At 40.9% G+C, this 17,017-nt stretch overlaps 1 protein-coding gene across 1 annotated transcript in view; it reads right to left on the reverse strand.

Annotated features, from left to right (window-relative positions):
- LOC142290258 (multidrug and toxin extrusion protein 2-like) overlaps window positions 1–17,017 on the reverse strand; it is a 190,575-nt gene that overhangs the window by 120,797 nt on the left and 52,761 nt on the right. The window contains exons 4-5 of the mRNA XM_075334212.1: window positions 13,782–13,930; window positions 4,907–4,949 (exon numbers count right to left, since the gene is read on the reverse strand). Of these exons, the coding sequence (XP_075190327.1) occupies window positions 4,907–4,949; window positions 13,782–13,930 (192 nt within the window). The remainder of the gene's footprint in view (window positions 1–4,906; window positions 4,950–13,781; window positions 13,931–17,017) is intronic.

Consider the following 17,017-nt stretch of genomic DNA (forward strand, 5'->3'; position numbering starts at 1 on the left):
TATGTATGTATACTATTAGATAATAAGTTATAGTACATAAGTATAAATGAAGGAATTTATACCGGATATATATATATTATTCTTAGACATATTTCTTTAATATAGAGATGTTAGGATCTTTTGTGTTAGTCACTTCTTTTACTGACACATAAATTGGTAATCATTTTTCTTTTCAAATATGGAAGTGATATTTATAATATGGTCTTGAAGATATACTACACAAATTTTAATTTAATTTAATCTAAACATATTAATTTTTATAATATCATATTTCATGATATTGAAAGGGAGAGGTTTGGTCTCAATCACACACATTTATATTTGATAATATATGTGTTTACAGGATACTTTAATAATTAATATTTCAAGTACAAAGGAAGAATTGGAAAAAAAAAATATATTTGAAGTATATCATAATGCATTTATATACGAAGAGAAGGGTATTATTTGCAAGGTTACATGACTTAATTATTTTTATATGATAGGTATGGAAATCATATAAGATACTGGTAACATTAAGGTTATGTATTATTAAAGACATAGGTGTTATATACATAGAAGGCCTTATTTTTATTTCAATTTTTATTCCAATTTTCATTTTTCCTTTTATTCCTATTTTTGATATTAATTATTATTTAATATTCACATTTTTAATCAAAATCTTAAATTCTACAATTTTTATTTTTTTCTTCAGATTTTAAATATCTCAATTGAGAAAACACTTCAATATTTAGTTCAGTAATATCTAATATAAGAATATTACTTTATTAAATATGAATCATATTAAAAGGGAAAAGTTACATTTTTTGGAAGAAAAGATACTTCCTTCATCAATATATACAATTCTCTACTTCCTAGTAATACATTATTTTTATATTAGTATGTTAACACAATAAGGATGAAATATTACTTATAGTTACACATTTTCTTATAATAGGTTCTTTAATAAAGAATAGACAAATCAAATGATTAAATTAGCATAATAAAGATGGAAGATCGAGGTACATCTAGGTTTACCTTCCTATATTTACAAATAATATATATTATATTTTTTAATCAATAATAATTTATAATGGGTATTATTGTGTTTTGATGGAATCCTCCAGTCTTTTCTAAAAAGTTATTTGCTTTGGTTTATAATTTTATAAGTGATCTATATTTTATATTATATTTCGGCTACATTCAACACATTGCCACCTATGGGTTTGGAAGGGTAATGCACCAACGACAAAAAGGTCATTACAAGAAAATACTATTGTCTATACCATTATGCAGTATTTTATCATTCTGAGTATCAATTATATTAATACTTCTACGATAATAATAATGACATGGTATTATAGTATTAGAGTTATGATACGCTATGACATTTATTAGTGATAGTTATTGCCATATTTGGTATTTAGGTAGGGAATGAAGTCTTCAATCAAGATTATAGAAGATAAAAAGACTTTATAATTATCCTAAAGTTAAAAGGGATTCTGCAAAAAGGTCCAAAAGGTAACGTCTCAAATAAGACTGTGAAACATACAAAATACACTTACCGCGTTTGCACCTCAAACACAGGGGTCTTATGGTTCAAGGATGGACAATGACACATGGTCTGTGCATTAAGACCTCCCTAAAGTTACTAAGAAGAGCAATGACGTGTTAAAGTTAACCCCTGTCGTGCTGACCAAGAACGTCTTAACATCTGTTCCAGGATTTGACAACAGGCAGCATGAAGGATAAAAAGGTGACTAATGTAAATTACACTGCACAGACATCAAAGACTTTTGCTATTCTTCTACACTCATGAACTGTGGTTTATCAACATTGGCTATGGACTTTGTAATAAAAAATAAAGTTTATGGACTTTGATCTAACAATGATAAACGCAATACGGGACTGTATAAATTGGTAACCATCCATTTTTATCAAAGGATTTATTTCTAAGAGACTGTGTTTATGCCGGATTACATCGGAGATAAGAAGACATCAACTCAGAGGACATCAATAGGTGACAGGATTTGTTTTTTGCATTTCTTTTTAGGTCTAGCGAAGTATAGTTATATATTTTTATATGATTGATCAGTCATGGCCTATCATAACATGAATCCACATTATTATATTATTGAACTTACAACATGAATAATGCAAATTAATTATTCTTCATCATTATTATTGATCCGTTATCGCCAAATAAGGAAAGAAGATTTGTTATTTTAATGATGTATTAATTAATTTTCGGGGTTATTCCACCCGCTTCAAGGGGGGTTTGTAAAAACATTAAAATTAATACATCTAGTTATCAAATAGTTTATAGTAGGACATATAAGTTCATAGTTCTGTTTATGTTGGAGGGCATAGTTTATTAATAAAGTTTTTATAAGGAATAAGTATTAAAATGCCCATATTGAATATATATATATATATATGTGCTGAGCATGGAAGGATATATTTATATTCTACCAGAAGCTTCTAGAAGATTATGTCATGGAACTGTGTTCAGTTAAAACACCCCCCATATGGTTTGGACAGTTGCCATATAACACACGATGGAGGGGGCTATTGGCTCGCTCCTCCACATTGCCTGCTGCCAGACGACTCCAGTGCTGCAAGATGAACACACACGCTGTCCGGCCTAAGAGATGACATCCCCTGCCTTGCCATTCAGGAACCAAAGAGAGATGGGTAAAGATTTCCCATTGATCAGTCTGGACTAAATGAACTCTTTTTACCTAAGCTAACAAAGTATATTATTTTTCCTTTCTGTAACTGAACCCTGGCAACCATTTTTAAATAGATAAAATACATTTATTTTTTTACATTTTTGGAAGTCCTTTCTTTCATGTGCTTTTACGTATTTGAAGAAAAATATATTTAAGAGTATATTTTTTAACACAATATCAGCCAACAGCCACCCAGAATTGCCGCATACATTAGATGCGACAGTTCTGGGACTGTACCCGGCTCTTCCCGATTTGCCCTGGTGCGTTGGCAAATCGGGGTAATAAGGAGTTATTGGCAGCCCATAGCTGCCAATAAGTCCTAGATTAATCATGTCAGGCGTCTATGAGACACCTTCAATGATTAATCTGTAAATTACAGTAAATAAACACACACACGCCCGAAAAAATCCTTTATTATAAATAAAAAACACACACATATACCCTGGTTCACCACTTTAATCAGCCCCAAAAAGCCCTCCATGTCCGGCGTACTCCAGGATGATGCAGCGTCGCTTCCAGCGCTGCTGCATGGAGGTGACCGGAGCTGCAGCAGACACAGCCGCTCCAGTCACCTCCACACAGCAACTGAAGACAGCCGCGCGATCAGCTGAGCTGTCACTGAGGTTACCCGCTGTCACTGGATCCAGCGGTGGATGCAGCGGTGGCCGCGGGTAACCTCAGCTGATCGCGCTACTCACCGCTGCTCCTCTCACCTCCACGCAGCAACTGAGGTGAGTAGCGCGATCAGCTGAGCTGTCACTGAGGTTACCCGCGGCCACCGCTGCATCCACCGCTGGATCCAGTGACAGCGGGTAACCTCAGTGACAGCTCGGCTGATCGCGCGGCTGTCTTCATTTGCTGTGTGGAGGTGACCGGAGCGGCTGTGTCTGCTGCAGCTCCGGTCACCTCCATGCAGCAGCGCTGGAAGCGACGCTGCATCATCCTGGAGTACGCCGGACAAGGAGGGCTTTTTGGGGCTGATTAGAGTGGTTAACCAGGGTATATGTTTGTGTTTTTTATTTATAATAAAGGATTTTTTCGGGCGTGTGTGTATTTATTTACTGTAATTTACAGATTAATCATGGACGGTATCTCATAGACGCTTAACATGATTAATCTAGGACTTATTGGCAGCTATGGGCTGCCAATAACTCCTTATTACCCCGATTTGCCAACGCACCAGGGCAAATCGGGAAGAGCCGGGTACAGTCCCAGAACTGTCGCATCTAATGTATGCGGCAATTCTGGGCGGCTGTTGGCTGATATTGTTAGGCTGGGGGGCTCCCCATAACGTGGAGCTCCCCATCCTGAGAATACCAGCCTTCAGCTGTATGGCTTTATCTGGCTGGTTTTAAAATTGGGGGGGACCGCACGCCGTTTGTTTTAATTATTTAATTATTTATTTCACTGCACAGCCTAGACACGCCCACTGGCTGCTGTGATTGGGTGCAGTGTGACACCTGTCACTCAGCATGGGGGCGTGTCTCACTGTAACCAATCATAGGCGCCAGTGGGCGGGGAAAGCAGGGAATACGAGATTGTTTTATGGGCGGCCGGCTTTTTCAAAACAGTAAAAGCCGCCGGAGCAGTGTGAACGCCGTGCAGCATCGGTGATCGGGATCGGTAAGCATATGAGAGAGGGCTGCTCAATTCACTTACTCAGGAGTTTAGCGGTCACCAGTGAGTCCTTCACAGGTGACCGCTAATCAGGACGCGACACAGACAGAGCCGCAGCATGACAATGAAGTCGGGTGAGGTTCACCCGAGTTCATTCTGACAGTGCGGCTCTTTCTGTGTCTGCTGTTATCTGCCATTCAGCTCTGCTACATGGCTGTGTGTGTCTGCTGTCAGCGGCCATGTAGCAGTGCTGAATGGCAGATGACATAGTAAAAACGCATCCCTACACATTACACACGCTTGGCAAGTCAATAAATAAAAAAAAAAGGGGTGCCCAATGCATACGTCACAGAACACATGATCTTAAGGATCGCACATAAAATTGATCAATTTAACATAGACTACTAACGCACGTGTGACAGCAAATGAACGACCTACGTGCGATCTCATTCAATCGCATATGCGACCTGGTCGTGTCACATCGCATACGAGATCGCACACCTAATTGTAAGGTGTAAAGCTGGCTTAAGAGATGTAAATTGTATTTACTGTTGTGCTTGATGATAGATGATACTTACTGGAAGTGCAGGCATAAATATCATTATATATTTTTGTGTTAACCTAAAAAAGAAAAAAATATAATTGAATTAAAGTAAATTAAAATGGAACTTTTCAGCGATGGTACAAGCACTCTTGGTACCTTAGCGGATGGGTGAGGCATGCAGGGCATGTTCCCCGAGTGCAGTCAGCAGGGTGGTGCCCATCAAGTCACTTCTGCTAAGAGGTAAGATTAGCTTCTCACCTCATTCTGCCATCTGATGTGTTTACCAGGGGTCAGAATTTTTTTGCACCCCCGGGATTCGAATTCAGCCATTCTCTTAATCAGCTGTGAAATTTCCAGCCAACTCAGAGAACTTGTGAAAGACCAGGTCCTTGCATTCAATTATACTTGCATCTGAACTCTCTGACTGCCATCACTTCCATGTTCCAGGTGATGTGCAGTATCTCCCTCTGAGGGGAGTAGGATCTGAGAAGTAATGTTTTTTTCCTGTGGAGAGTGACATGCCTAGCATTCCTGGGTGAGAAGGCTACAGTTTGAGGAGACAGTATAGTGAGGGGGCAGCATAAGGGCACAGTATGGAGGGGACAGTATGCAGAGAGGGAAATATGTGAGGAGTGGGAATAGTATAGAAACTTGCAGTATGGGGATGACACAGGGAGGAAAGGTGTGAAGGGCTAAGTATGGAATAGGGTAGAATTATATGATGAAAATTAAAAGAGATGTTGTTATAGTTAATTAGGGTGAAGATTGAGGCGGTTATAGATAAATCAGTGTGGTACTTATAGTTAATCATGATGGACTGTGTTGTGTTTATAGTTAATCAGAGCAGACTGTGTGGTGGTTATAGCTAATAAGGGTGGAAAAGTGTGACATTTCTACCTAATATGTGTGATTAGGGTGGTGGCAATAGCTAATCAGGGTGGTCAGTGTGGTGGTTATAGCTAATAAGTGTGGACACTATGGTCGTTATAGCTAATAAATTTGAACAAAGTGGAGGCTATAGCTAAGTAAGGATAATAATGTATTGCGTATGGCTAATTAGGTGGACAGTGTGAAAGTTATAGTTAATCAGTGGGGACTGTGTGGCAGTTTGCTAATAAGGTTAGACAGTGTGGTGGTTATAGTTCAGGGTGGAGAGTGTGGAGGTTATAGCTCATAAGGCCAGTCAGTGTGTCGGTTATAGCTAATTAGTGATGACAGTAAGGTGGCTGTAGCTAATTATGATTGGATAGTGTGATGGTTATAACTAATAAGGGAGGACAGTGTGGCGGTTATAGCTAATCATGTGGACAGTGTGGCAGTTTAGGGTAGACAGTGTTACGGTTGAAACTAATCAGGGTGGTTAGTATGACAGTTATAGCTAATAAGGGTTGATAGTTTGGCAGTAATAGCTAATAAAGGCATTGTGGACACTGTGTTGGTTATAGCTAATCAGTGTGAACAGTGTGGCGGTTTTAGCCAATCAAGGTGGATAGAGTGATGGCTATAGCTAATAAAGGTGGACAGTGTGGTGCTTATACTTCATAAGGAGGGATGGAGTGGAGGAAATATTTTATAGGAGAAAAGAGGGTGAAGACCATACAGCATAGAAAGGACAATGTATGGTTCAAATGTTTTGCAAGGAGCACAGTGAAATGCAATGATTTATTCAGGGGCACAGCATATGGCATATATTTTTATTAAGGAGCATTATAATGACACTGTTATTTTTAAGCCCATGTTGGGGGATGCTGCAGAAGACCAGAGAAGATGGAAATCTAGAATGATGACCTGTGCTGTGAAAAATTATAATAGTGTCTGGACAAGATAGAGAATAAAAAAGAAAAGAAAGAGAATGACTCTCTAATCAGAACATATGTAACCTATATGCTACCTGGATACAAATGGCTATATGTGATATTGAATACATCATTGCTTCTTTTAAAATTCTTTTTATTGATTTTCAGATTAAACTTCAACAGGGTTATATTTTATGCCTTTGAACATGTTGTATTTGACGATACATACAGTGCCTTGCAAAAGCCTGAAATGTGGGAAAAGGTTGAAAAATTCAAGGGAACCGAATACTTTCGCAAGGCACTGTATATTTAAACAAATTGGTACACTGACGAACAACAGGGTGACAATGTTTTAACTTGGACTCACAGGGGGTTGGACCCAATGGCCTTTGAGGTCTCTTCCATTTCTACAATACTATGATTCTATGACTTTAAGGCTCCATATATTACTACCTACTATTACATCGAGCATGCGACTACCATCATTTTATAGACCATCATTTTGGCTATTTCATACATAAATTTTACTTGCAACTATTCAGTATATGATTAGTTATGCACATTCTTCTCATGTCACTGCATTGTTACCATTTTTCTCCTAAAAATCTAATTTGTAATATTTATTATTTTGTTAGTATTTTGTAAATCCACCTTTGGATTGCAACACTGACTGATTCGTTTTGCATGCCTCGACTGAAATCTGAACTCAGGTCTCTGAACCTGCAAGTGTTTTATTGGGTTGAGGTCTGGGGACTGTGGGGGCCAATCCAGCACCTTTACTTCATTGTCATTGAATAATTTCTATGCCAATCTTGATGTATGCTTTGGGTAGCTGTGCTGAAACACTATGTCATCCTTTTCACACCTACAGTAATCGAGTGTACAAAGTTACTTATCTTGTAGGCTACTCACATATAGCTCAACATTGATACCACCATCAATTCTGGTCAAGTATCCAACATCTTTGGCTGTGAATATGTAGACTGTGTACTGGGGTAGTCTCCCCAGGATACAACGGAATATGAACGAAGAATGAGACCAAACCATGTAGAAAACTTGTACTTTACTAAAGTTGTGACAGAAAATTCTACAAATCCCACACAACACAAATTAAATATGACACACACCCAGTCAGAAGTGACTAAGTCCCCTGTGCTGCACAAGCGACATGGACCTGAGATGTCCTAAGCAATCACTCACCAATTTACCTAACCTGGCCCTTTGTCTCCAGCAGCCAAATAACTAATCATAATCTACTGTATAAGAAACCGTTTAAAACAATGAGTGCACTAGCTGTCCGATCGATAATGCAGCAGAAAAGTTCACAAACGTATTTTATCTCTATATCTCTATCCTGCCCTTTTTACCCTTTACGATAGAAGGAAGACGTAAACAAGATCTCTTTTACTGTGAGCAATTTGCTTGTGGAAACAAAATTCTGTCCTCTTAAGGCCACTTTACACACAGAGAAAAATCTTTGGTAGATCTGTGGTTGCAGTGAAATTGTGGACAATGAGTGCCAGGTTTGTGGCTGTGTACAATAACAATATGTCCATGGTTTCACTGCAACCACAGATCTGCCAAAGATTTATCTCTGTGTGTAAAGAAGCCTTTAGATTCTATACCTAACTAACTGTCTGCTATTGGCACCAAACACAAAGTTCATGAACACGGTCCCACCAAGATCTTTGTGACAGTGCCTGAGCTCAGAACGTACCAACCATAACTGGATCACAGGAAGGATTGCAGTAGTATAGTCGACGATTAGCTGAATGAACAAAGAAAGGGTGATGCGTCTGGCATTGAGTCTACTGATTATATGTCAGGCCTTCCTTTACGGATCACTCAGGGAATCTTCTGGGGAATTCAACTATGCATCCAAGCATAGTTGTCCTAATAAAGGCACTCTTCTTCTTAGGCAAATGTCTCTGAAACTGGCACAGGCCTTTATGATACTTCAGAAAGTCATGGAACATCAGGATATGGCGCTCTAGAGATTTGGACAGAGCACACACTCAACCATTTTAACGCTTTTGATTGTCTCTGTGAACTAATGGCACCACCAGATTTACCAAAGAGTTTTTTTGCCAATCTCAACAGAGACCTCTGGTAAATGGAATTTGACAATGCCAGGGTAACCTTCATCTCACAAAACGATCCCGTATCATCAGGCTTTCTCCACTGAACTTGACAGTTCCATCAATTTCTCAATCCGTTAGCCCCTTTTTCCATTTGTTTCTTCCAGACTTAGTTGCACCCATCAGAGCCTAGTCTATTGACTTTCACCTCCTCTCTCCAAATCACCCATTTCCAATTTCCACTGTCCACTTTTCGTACTGTTTAACAAACTTGAGCCAACGCTTCTTAAGATGACATTGAAATCAAGGCTTCTTCACCTTTTTTCATGCAACCATTCCAGACTTGTGTACCATGCATCACACGGTGCTTGCATAGATCTGTGTGATCTCACTATTAAGAAGCATATGAGCCACGACCACTGCCATGTTTGTTGCACCAGAACTGATAGACCTTATAATGAGCCGACTTGTTGACTCCGAGATTTTGCCTGGAAGTTAACCTATTTTCATTTGAATGTATAAACAGACTTTATTTTGTATTCTTCTAACTGCCATGGCAGTCCACATGATGTAGTTTGGCAATTTTCTTGGCCGAGAGCTGGATGATGCTGTTTCTCTTTTCTTGGGAAATCTTCTTCATGGCTGCTTCTCAATTCAAACCAGTAAACTTTCACTTGCAAATCAATCTAATAACACACTGAGAACAGGTTGTAATTTGTAGTGTACAGGAAGAAAATATTTTTAAACCACCAAAAGCAAAACAGTAACAATGCAGTGACATAACAAGAATCTGCATAACTAATCATATGCTAAATAGTTAGTCAAAATGATGTATGAGATAGCCAAGAAGATTGTCTATAAATTGATGGTAATCTCACATTCGAAGCTGTAGTGGATTGTGAGATAAGGAGCCTGAAAGTCAAAAGTTCAAAACATTGTTACCCTTTTGCTCATAAACGTAAGAGCAATGTAAATTTTGAGCATATAGTACTAACATAGAAAAAAGGGTTCAGCTCAGTAAATAATAAATACAATATATCTCAATAACAAATGTAGGTAAGAAGTAGAAGAAAAGTTAGAGGGAAGTGAGGAAACAAAGGAGTAGGGAGTAAGGAGAGGAGCGGTTTTGGGGGTTGGGATGGGAGGGAAAGCATATATGATTTAGAAAGCTACTTATGGTGAGTTCTGAGTACATTGTTTAGAGAAGGGTAATTCATCGAGCTAAGATTTATTAAAACATATAGAGCTCTGTCAAATGAAAGGTTTAAGCATACTACCAGATTTTAAGATTACATTGATGTAGGGGAAGTAAAAAGATATTCATGAGAGGCAATAATAGTGATAGTAGTTTCTTCCGATGAGACAGAGGACTCTTTAAAGAGTTACAAAACGGACAAAATCTCACTGCAACGTAAGTGTCTCCTGTGTTCCCAGATAGTAAATTTCTCAAGCCTATATATAAGCTATACTTTAAGTTACCAATGGGTGATAGAAGGAGCTATATCCGCTTTCCACATTGTCAGGATCAGTATAGTATTGAAAAATAATATGTCTGTGTGCGGTCAAGGCTAAATTTTTCCTTTTTCTCAAGTTGGCTAATAATGACTCAACATATTAATTACATCTCATTAGTACTTTCATTCCTATATGGTCTGCAGTCTAATGATTGCGGAGAACAACAAATACCAGTTTTATTGTTAAGGATAGGTTCATGCAACACAATTGTATGTAGTGCTGAGCTGACATTGCAATTGATCACTGCACTAACCTTGGTAATTTTTTCATGTACTGATAGTAGTTTTGGTGCTGAATTCATATTGTGATGATGGTTTTGGTTGTGATAGAGGTGCTGGTGATGTATTCATGTATTACTGATGCTTCTGGTTCTGTATTCATGTACTGATGGTGCCTTTAGTAGTGATGGGTGAACCCCCGATGTTCGTGTTTGTGAGACTCGCCCGAACTTTTCGTAAAACTTGAGTTCGGGTTTTGAGATAACGCAAATTTGCTTAGGAAACTCAAACTTGGATTTTACAGTTATGGGATGGGGCAGGGGGTCTGTAAAATAAAGAATATAGTTAATAATAAACATTGTTATTATACTTACCACTCCCGCGACACATCCTGCAGACCCGCTCAGCCACTGTCTCCCAGCTGCTTCTGCTTTCGGGTCTGATCATTAACTTCTGGGGGTATTCACTACACTGCTCGTCAGTCGGCAGTCTTCTGCTGTTTTTGGCCATGTTCGCGGTGACGTCAGGGTTCACCCGAGTCCATGGTTTAGCCATGGATTGAACTTTGACACTGTCAGCCTGCTTTTCACTCTGTAGATGTTTCTCTGTACAGAGCGATGAAGCAGAACTGACATTACTCTATCTGTGGACTACTTTGGACAAAGGAGTTTTTTTATAATGGATGGAGTCTCTAAATATCTTTTTGTTGTATTTCTAATAAAAAAAATAATTCTATGTGTTGTGTTTTTCTTTTTACTGTTTACTAGAAATTCCTGGTGGCCATGTCTAATTTGGCATGACACCATGAATTTCAAGCTTAGTACCATCTGAGAATACAAAGCTGGTATTAACCCCTTTATTACCCAGTGTGCCACCGCCATCAGGGCCGCTGGATGAGCAGGGTAAAGCACCTAGAAATGGCACTAAGAAACAATGTGCCATTTCCAGGGCGGCTGCGGGCTGTGGAGAATCCCAGCCCCCAGATGCCTGGTTTTACCTGACTATCAATCAAAATACGGTGGGAGCCCAGACATTTATTTTATTACTTTTTTAAATAAAAAAAAATTAATGGGCTTCTCTGTATTGTGATTGCCAGCCAAGGTAAAGCCAGGCAAATGGGGGTGGCAGCCCATAACCATCTGCTTTATCTGCACTGATAATCAAAAATACCATGGAGCACTACGTCATTTTTTTACATTATTTATTTAGTTTTACACTACTATATTTGTGAGGGACCCAACAGCCCATCTCAGACGCTGTAACGCAGAATGGGCGTCTGTCATCGGCTGTTGTAGTAACCTGGAATCTGCCCATTTATTCTAGATGCTAGACTGTATGGGCTGGTTTCAGGTTACCCCAGCATCCAATCACAGATGCCCACTCTTTGACAGCGTCTGTGATTGTCTGTTATTTTAACAGTAAAATAAAACAACACAGAGAAAAAAATATTTTATTAGAAATAAAACAGAAGACATTTGGGACTCCATCTTTATTACCAAAAAAAAAAAACCTTCGATGTAGTCCAAAGGCGGGCAAGCATCTTCAGTTCTCCTACATCTGTGTGAGAAGACAAACACAGGTCTGCTCACACAGACTAAGCTGAAAGTTATTAGAGACTTCACCCAAGTGCACAGATGAGGCTTGCGTATGACTCCTGTGAGTCTTGCATAGGTATCTCCACACTTTCCTGACAGGAGCACCTTAGCTACATGAAAATACATGCAGCCAACCCGCTCCTGTGAGGAGAGTGGGTGCCGTGCCGAGTGATACCGATGTGAGACTCGCACAGTGACAGTCAAAGTTCAATCGAGTCGGGTGAACCCTGTTGTCACTGCGAACACTGCTGAACAAAGCCAAAAACTGCTGAGTGACGAACAGTGCAGTGAACACCACCGGCAGTTAATGATCGGACCCAGAAGTAGAAGTGGTCGGGAGACAGCAGCTGAGCGGGTCTGCAGGACGTGTCATGGGACCGTTAAGTATAATCATAATGTTTTTTACTAATGTGCTTTTTTTACAGCCCCTGGACCTGAACTGTAACACAAGCTTCCCAGGAAAACTCGTGTTCGGGATCGTGTACACTATGTGTTCGGTACGATTATACCACAAAAAAGGAAACAAATACTTTCCCTTTAGAAAAGGAGTACACAACGTCTCAATTAATTACTAGTTTTTATTATCATCAAAAAAATACACAGAAAAAACACCACACTCTAAAAATGATAAATTGCAGTCAAACATTTAAATATATACGGGTTTCAGCGATAATATATTGCACATTAGCCTACAATAAAGTGACCACTGCAGCACACATGTTTAACCAATTACTAAGCTGAACAATGTTTATTGCACCAACCATGCCAATAAAGTGACTAGTGTTAAAGGAGACCCATATCCGTAACCACAATGGGCTGTGCAAAATAATGCAAATATAATTCCTCCACGGAAGATATTATTGCACAATCCCCCCGGGGTCTCACCTATAGCCTATGAATATATCGTCAATTCCCCATTGCTTATTCGCTATATCTCCGCAATGCCGCCTCAACCAGATGCATAGTGTGGACTTGTCCATCAACCATATGCAAAACTATCTACATTTAGTTGTAGGCGGAATTGCAGAGAGCTAAATCGGGCAATGGTATCAAATTGGTGCCAAACATAACCTACATGATTAATTAGTGTCAGCAGTTAAGGTCATACAATACATTTATGTGCTATGTCCCAAATGCTCCATAGGATGCCGTTAACCAGCCATGTCTGTTATCAGATTGAACTAGAAGTGCCACAAGGACATCACACCTGTATCCCATATATTAAATTCAAGACATTACTACGGAGCACATTACCTGGGATGTATATGCCGCGACCACCCGATTCCCCGACACGTGTTTCGCTCCCGGCTTCTACAGGGGGCATCACAGAAGCCAGGACGGCCGGAGGACGGGGAAAGCAGTGAATATAGATGATCAGTAATTAGCGGCAGCGGAAGTGAAGGAGAGACCGTGGGAGCAGTGTACAGCCACAACGGAGCCTCAGTAAGCACTTGCTTTGTTCTTATTTTCTTTATTTTGGATCAAGACCTGGAATCCTGGGTCCTGGTCTGGCAACCGGGTACATTTGAAACCATGCGGATCCGGTCTTTTACAGTCAAGGTCCGCCCATCACTAATAACAACCCCTTGTCGAAAGGAAGTTGTTTTGGTCATCGCCTTATCAGCAGGCCTTGCTGGTAAGAAGATTGCTTTAGCATACACTGATTATGTTTCGTATATTTTAGAAAATGATATATTATTTTCTTACCTGGCAACATCTGGATTCTGTTTGCAAAGGAGCAGAATAGGTTCTGTGTTAATGAAAATAGCCCAGCAAGGGAAACAACAGAGAAGTAAAATGAGAATTCCTCTCTGAAGTAGTATTCCCACACGTTTAAGGTTTTTACTACCGTATGTCTGTAAAAATAAACAGAATAGCGTTTAGTTAGAGTTCTCATGAAAGAGGCAGCCTAATGAAGACAACTCCAGCTTATATGCCCTATTAATCTTATTCCTATTCTATCAGAATAGAGACACCCTTGTATTATATGGAAGGCAATTCATTTAATTGGCTGCTATACTTTACCCTGTCAAAAAAAATTCATATTTATATATTGCAAAACCTACCATACAGTTAGGTCCAGAAATATTTTGACACTGACCGAATCTTCATGACTTGGGCTCTGCAGTACACTATTTTTTATTTAAAATGAAACACCTGAGATTCATTTGAAGTATAGACTTTCAGGTTTAATTAAAGGGATTGATCAAAAATATGCTATGAAACACCTAAAAGTTGCAACTATTTTTCTAGAAACTTTTGTCATTTCAGGGGCTCAAAAGTAATTGGAAAAATGTACTTTACCATAAATAAAATGTTTAATTTTAATACTTTGTAGAGCAGTGGCGGACATACTGCCAATGTAGCCGATGCAACTGCTCAGGGGCCCGGAGGTGAAGGGGGGCCATGCAGGGCAGTTAGTAATGAGGACAATCTGGCCTGTTGTTTAGAGCTCGAGGCTCCAGGGGGCCCTCATCTATGATAAGCAGTATGCCGGGCAATGAGTGATCCTGCATAGTATAGGCAGCGGAGCAGCAGGAATTCATTCTCTGTTTCTAGAGGCAGCTACATATTAGGCCTAAGAAACACATCAGTGCCGCCGGTACGTGTTTGGCAGTTTTTAACGTATCGGCGGCACGGAGACACGTGGACCTATGTTTTCATTATTGTTTGGACACACGTAAGTATTTTGGAACGGAACATGTGTCCGTTCCGTACTTACGTGCGTCCGTGATTTTCTCACGCTGACATGTCCACGTATTCTCCGGCAGCACGGGTGTCACAGCCCGCACCCGTACCACACAGATGTAGTGTGGATGCGGTTCCGTGTGACATCCGCCGGAGAACACGTGTCATTAATTTAAAAATAAAAAAACACATACTCACCTCCACCAGCCCCGCAGATTCTTCCGTTGCAAAATGTTCCTGCCAGCCGCCGCTTGTTATGAGAGTGTAAAGTAGGTGGGCGGGCTGTCACGGGCGCTGATCTCCGCCCCTCCGCTCAGCCGGAAGCAGCGTCAGCGGGGAGTGGGCGGGGCTGGAGCCGAAGATCAGAACCCTGGACAGCGCGGACCACGTGAGTATGCAAATTACCGGTTATCCGTGTGCTATCGCGGATAGCACACGGAGAACACACGTGGACCGCACGTACCCGAGATATGTACTTACCACGCGCAACACGCAGGGAAAATACGTGTCTCGCGGCACGTGCGTGTTTTTAACGGAGGTGTATTGGAGGCCTTAAATAGCAGTAATTTCTGAACCTTAAAGGGTGCTCTACACGCTGCGACATCGCTAGCGATAGCTAGCGATGTGCGTGATAGCACCCGCCTCCGTCATTCGTGCGACATTTGGTGATCGCTGCCGTACCAAATATTATCGCTACGGCAGCGTCACACGCACATACCTTTTCAACGACGTCGCTGTGACCGCCGAACAATTCCTCCTTCAAGGGGGAGGTGCGTTCGGCGTCATAGCAACGTCACTGCGGCATCACTAAGCGGCCGCCCAATAGCAGAGGAGGGGCAGAGATGAGCAGCTGGAACATGCCGCCCACATCCTTTCTTCCTCATTGCCAGTGGACGCAGGTAAGGAGATGTTCGTCGTTCCTGCGGCGTCACACATAGCGATGTGTGATGCCGCAGGAACGACGAACAACTAGTGGCATGCACCACCAATGATATTATGAAAAGGAGCGACGTGTCAACGATCAACGATTTTTGACGTTTTTGCGATTGTTGATCGTCACTCCTTGGTGTCACACGCTGTGATGTCGCTAACGGTGCCGGATATGCATCACTAACGACGTGACCCCGACGATATATCGTTAGCGATGTCGCAGCGTGTAAAGCACCCTTTACTCCAATTAGGACATGAATACCTCAAATTAAAGTTTATAGTCTGAACTTTAATCCTATCTGGATTATATAACTGTTTCTTGAATATGCTTTGGTAAAATGTCAAAATAACAAAACTTGTGTCACAGTCCAAATATTTCTGGACCTAACTGCATGTTGTATTTAAGTCTATGGGTAACAGTACATACACAAGAGAATATCCTAAGATAGTGCTGCATACAATTGCTTCTCAATAAATTAGAATATCATCAAAAAGTTAATTTATTTCAGTAATTCAATACAAAAAGGGAAACACATATATTATATAGAGTCATTACAAACAGAGTGATCTTGTTAATAATGATTGTAGTTATTTTTAGAGTTGAGCGCGGTTCGCGGTTCGAGGTTCTCCAGTTCGCGGCTCGAGTGATTTTGGGGGCTGTTCTAGATCGAACTAGAACTCGAACTTTTTGCTAAAGCTCGATAGTTCTAGATACGTTCGAGAACGGTTCTAGCAGCAAAAAGCAGGGCTTTTTACAGCTACAGTGTGCAGGAGCCATCGCTGGCAGCCTGCCAGAAGCTGGTAACCAAGATAAACATCGGGTATCCAAGCAAAGCGTTTGGTTAGTAACCCGATGTTTATCCTAGTTACGTGCAGGAAGCCCACACTTCCCCGCTCAGCTCACTCCGCCCCCTCCTGCACGCGGCATGTACACACACACACACACACTCACCTGTCCCCAGCCAAGCAGTCCACGACACTGACGTCCTCAGCGCCACCCACTTCGCACTCCGCCGCCAGTACACATGGCTCCGCCCACCTGCACTCTGCACACATGGTCCCGCTCGGCTTACCTGCGGTGATGAAGTCCCGACCTCAGCGCTGTCACTGTCCTCCATGGCCGCCGCTTGTCACATCACCTTCTCTCGCTTCCGACCCGAGACTGACTAGCGGTGACGTCACGGGCCGCTCGCGATACTTGGCTGTGAAGGCGGCGGTCATTGAACTCAGTGACAGGGGCTGTCAGCAGTGCAGGAGATCAGCGCAAGTAATGTACCTCGCTGACAGCAGCACTTGTCATCCCCTGCAGTGACCTGGGCTGACCA

This window comes from Anomaloglossus baeobatrachus, chromosome 2 (genome assembly GCF_048569485.1).
Source record: "Anomaloglossus baeobatrachus isolate aAnoBae1 chromosome 2, aAnoBae1.hap1, whole genome shotgun sequence".
Taxonomy (NCBI): Eukaryota; Metazoa; Chordata; class Amphibia; order Anura; family Aromobatidae; genus Anomaloglossus; species Anomaloglossus baeobatrachus.